The following is a 5,029-nucleotide window of genomic DNA, read 5'->3' on the forward strand; positions in this document are numbered from 1 at the left end:
TACGTAATAAAAATTATAAATTTAATCGTAATTAATTTTTAATTTAATTATTTTATAATTTTTTTATTTTAAAAGTATTATTCTATAAAATATAATATAAATAACGCGATTCTTCTATCAACTTTGATAGGAAAATGTTATGGTGGTTATCCTAATCTCTTATATCTCTTTGAAATGCCATCTTAGGAGCTCCTATGTCCACAGAATTTAGAATTAATTTCGATAATGGTATTTATTGAGTTAAAATTCATCTTGATTTCTAAAATTTTACGTTGGTCTCAATTTTGACATCAAAATTTTAAATTATCCAATTGAGACTTTTAAATATTGAATCGTGACTCACGTTTATTCTTGTAATGATCTTCATTAACGAAGTGTTAATGTGGCACATCAAGTTGTCAAGTTATGTTGCCATCTGAGTTTTAAATTGTCATGGTAAAACGCTGATGGATACATGATATGGCAAAAGTTAAAAATTCTAAATAAATCCCTGAAAATAGACTTAAAATCCTAAATTGCAGTCCCATTTTGATCTTGTTGAAAAGATGATAGGTTTAGGTAGCCAAGCTTCTGTGAGCTCTACAAGATCGTGTTCCCATGATATCTCAGCGAGAAACCCTAATCATAATAGATTGGAAAAGATTTCAGATTGATGTGGCAGTGAAATATATCCTGTGCTTCGGTGGTCTAGAACACATGCGAATCTTGAGATACTTTTTTATAGGTGTCCAAATTATAATGTAAGTTTTTTGCTGTGTAATTTTTCTCTTATGCATTGTCTTCTTCAACTTGTTATTGGACTACAATTTCTCTTGAGTATTTTTATAATATTTTGTTTCTTTGTTATTGCTGGAATGATAGACAGCTGGGAGGATGTGGTGTGATTTTTTTGTGTGGGTAGATAATGAAGAAGAAGGCAGCATAGTAGAAAGATAAGTACCTACAAACAATGACGATAATTGAAAAATAAGTTTAATTAGCATGGAGAATTAGCACAATAAAATCTGAGATTAAGTATTTGAAACTGTGGATAAGTTTTTTTGAGTTTGATGATTTATTTGTTTGTGTCCTTGATTATTGTTTATGATGTAAGTGTGGATAAGACGTGATTAAAAATATGTAGTTGTCTATATAAATTAATAGTATAAAGCAAGTCAATGTAAAAACAAATATGTTGTTGAAGCATCCTTTTTATAATTGGGATACTGTAGCTGTTATGCAATTTTTAATAAATAAATTTTAATATATAAAACTTACTAGAACTTTTTATAAGTTTCAAACTTGTCACTACATAAATGTACTCAAAATAAGACATACAAAACATAGCCAAATATCCAAGGACATCATTTTTCATAAACCAACCAAAACAAACTGAGCAACATAAACTTAATAAGTGTATGAACAAAATACAATTCAAAAAGGTATTAATAGCCAAGTCACAAAATAAGATAACCATGCTCCAATCACAAACAAAGAAGGAAAAATTAACATAATATTAAGGTATATTCTTAATCTAATTATTCATTACTTCTTTCTGGGAGGCTTGAACCCTGGTTTCAGCTTGGGTGTGGGGACAAATTTTATATATGCAGTCATCCTGAAAGATGTTTTAGAACTTGCTCCCTACATTGGATCAAGACATGCTGAGCTTAGGACTGGAGAGGATTTATTTTTAGGTAGCAGTTTGTTGGGCCTCCCTGTTGGGGTTACCTATTATACTGATGCATGAGCATCTTTTCTATCTTTTCCTAGTGAATTTACATTGGAATTGTTAAGTTTAATCAAGATTTAAATAATTTTTGCCACTATGAATGCTACTTTGAGTTGTGTAAAATTCTGTTTATTTCAGGTAGCATTCGAATGGATTTGAAGGAGTTTTATACAAGAAGAGAAAGAAAGTGGATGATACTGTCAACCCTGACCTTCTTGCCCTCTAACGGACATAACTTGAGCTACAGAGGTCCAATTTACATGATTCCAGCGGCATTGGAAAGCTAACTTCTAGAACTTTTCAATACTCTTTTCTTCCATTTTGTTTGGCCACATTGGCACCTAACTTGGGATTTTTCAAGTTAGGCGCCGGAGGAAGACAAGCACACATAATCTATTCGGCCATATTGGCGCCTAACTTGGCTTTTCCCAAGTTAGGTTCCAGAAGAAGAGCTTGCATTACAATTTTGTGCTGCATCATCCATGCTTAACTTCAAATTCATGAAGTTAGGTGCCTGTTCGAAGGGAAGCAATGGTCCCCACGCATTCAAGGATTGTTCGAAGATATTATTTATTTCTTTTGATTAAAAATTTTTATTTTAACTACAAATAGAAAAAGATATTATTTAGTTTTAGAAAATATATTTTACATTTATTAGGATTATATATAAAAGAAAAAAATTTAGCCCTTCGAGCCCTCTTCTCTTTTCACACACCTTATTCCGCACTTTACAATTTTTTTCAGAATCCTTGTTTTTCTCTCTGAGCCATGACTAAACCTCCACTGTTAAGGTTAGGAGCTCTGTTTATTGTATAGATTGATACTATTATTCTTCTATTTTAATTAGTGTTTTGATTTCAATTTCAAGAATTTGTTTTCGTTCTTCATCTTATGAATCTGGGTGGAACGGAAGTATGACCCTTATTCTATTTGAGTTATTGTAAAACTTGGAAAAGCAATTTACTTGAATAACAGCTTGAAAACAATTTCTCCTAAATTTCTAATTATCTGAACTTAATGGGATACATGACATATAATCCTCTTATATTTGGATAATTAGGATTTTTGTGGCACATAAACTAGTTTTGAACTTAACCTTCTAATCAAAATCAAGTGACCAAAGAATTAGCGATTGATGAAGGTTAGAGGAGACTAAAAAGGTCTAAGGAATTAGGGTTTAGTCACATATAGTTTGCCATGAATTGAATCTTGCATGATTAAAATAGTTGGTAAAAAAAGTTAATCCGGAAGATAAACAAGTCCAAAACCTTAACTGTTTTACTCATATATTTCACAACCCGTTTACTACTTGCTTTCTGATTTTCTGAATTTACTATTAATGCAATTGAGACCCAAACACTCTTTTCTACTTGTCTAACTAAGTAGATCACTCAATCATTGTTTCTTAGTCCATCAATCCTCGTGGGATCGACCCTCATTCACTTGAGGTATGTAACACCCCAATTATCCTAAGCTTTACCTCTAACCATAAAGAAAAGGTTAATTAGAGGTTACGACACTAGACAGACTAAAGCCGGTACTGCCAACTTAAGCGCCAGTACGCATTTTTTACAAAAACTTTTCGAAAGAAATACATTTTCCAACTCAGAAAAATTCACTGAAATCAAATTTCTCATTTATATTTTTAAATTAAAACTTCTAAATTTTGAATCTATTCTGGACACTAAAATTATTTTATTAAAACAGTTTTATGTGAAAACGCGGGTTCTTACAAGGTACTACTTGGTACAACCCGGTGCACTTGCCAGTTAGTTTGTGGTATTCAAATTCTGCACCACATACCATAAATGCAGTTAAGTTAGTGACATAACTATACCAAGAATATAATTATAAATACAATTTAAATCTACAAATGAAATTAAATTAGGATGAAATCACTTGATCTCCATCTTTTGGTTGTGAGTCAAGTGGTTGGATTAGCACAATCTCTGAAGGAGTGGCAACATCTTTAGGAGCATCATTAGTAATAGCATTTTTAGCATTATCAATAAGAGTCTCCAAAGGAGTCCCTTGATTGGAGGCACCATCTCCACCCTGATAAGTTGTAATAGCATCATATCACTTACCTTTTTTCTTACCAAGAACAGTTGTTGCTACTTTAGTAAGGGCAGCTGCAATATCATCCTTCTTGTATGAACAACTTCTCTTGGTATGGCTTTTTGTGTCACAATAAATACAAGTGAACTCCTTGTACTTTCTATTAAGCTTGGTTGTTCCAGTCTTAGATTTTTTGGTCCCCAAAGACTCTACATCAACATCCTTCCTTCTCTTCTTCTTCAACAGACCCAACTTTCTTTAAATGTTTGGAGCTTGAGGCCTACTATACTAAGACTTCTCCTACAAAGCTTGTCCAGGAATTGGATTTAGAATATGCATATATTTGTCTATAAGAATCCATAGTTACCCAAGAGTGGCAGTAGTCTTCAGGATCACCATTCAATCTAGAAATGGCAGCACAAGCATGGACACATGGCATGCCTAAAATTAAGTGGATATTAGAATCAGTATTAGAATACACTAGATTTGCATAACATTATATAGAAATGGTTAATTAAATAAAGATTACTTGTAATCTGCTAGAATCTACATGTGCAAATTTTTTTGCCTAAATCAACAACCATTTTGTCAGATAATCATGGATCTCAAATCTTTGATAACCATCATCTCCACACCACACTGGACACCATTTTTGTGACTCCTTTCTTGTTCTCTCAAGTCCGCTCTTCTGTATAGGTGCCAATGTGATGTTGTCATTTAACCTTGTTTTTTGTAATTGTCCTCATCACGAACATGCGGACCTCCTCCAACAGGATAATTATAGGCCTTATACTTCTTAAATAGACAATTTATTATGTAAAATTGTAAAATTTTAAATTTTATTAGATTAGAAATTATTGAATTTAAATATTTAAAATTATATATTAATTTTTTAATAATTTTATTTAATATTTAATTAAACTAATTGAACCCCGGTTGAATTTCGGTCGGACTACCGAACCATTGAACCAAACATTCTATCATTTCGTTGACCGATTTAGTTCTAGCAACCTTGCTCTTTACTGATACTAATTTTATTTCAAATATTATATCTAATACAAATTTTAATTTTAAATTAGTTCAGTACTGTAGATATCAGAAATGATACCTGTTCATACCCTGACCTAAGAATAAGGTCGGGTCCAACAAGGATAAAAGGGCCGACCTTAAAGGAGGGCTCTCCATCCCTTACTCGATCTCTTGGAAGAGGTCGTATACCAACTAAGGAGCCCAAAACCCCGCGTACCTAATGCAGCGAGG

The 5,029-nt window shown here is 32.3% G+C and overlaps 1 protein-coding gene across 1 annotated transcript in view; it reads right to left on the minus strand.

Moving 5' to 3' along the window:
- Nucleotides 1–4,353, minus strand: part of LOC107473499 (uncharacterized) — a 7,219-nt gene extending 2,866 nt beyond the window's left edge. The window contains exons 1-3 of the mRNA XM_016093077.1: nucleotides 4,320–4,353; nucleotides 4,137–4,210; nucleotides 3,611–3,766 (exon numbers count right to left, since the gene is read on the minus strand). Coding sequence (XP_015948563.1) covers nucleotides 3,611–3,766; nucleotides 4,137–4,210; nucleotides 4,320–4,353 — 264 coding nt within the window. The remainder of the gene's footprint in view (nucleotides 1–3,610; nucleotides 3,767–4,136; nucleotides 4,211–4,319) is intronic.
- Nucleotides 4,354–5,029: the final 676 nt, after the last annotated feature.

The sequence above is a fragment of the Arachis duranensis genome, chromosome 2 (genome assembly GCF_000817695.3).
Source record: "Arachis duranensis cultivar V14167 chromosome 2, aradu.V14167.gnm2.J7QH, whole genome shotgun sequence".
Classification (NCBI taxonomy): domain Eukaryota; kingdom Viridiplantae; phylum Streptophyta; class Magnoliopsida; order Fabales; family Fabaceae; genus Arachis; species Arachis duranensis.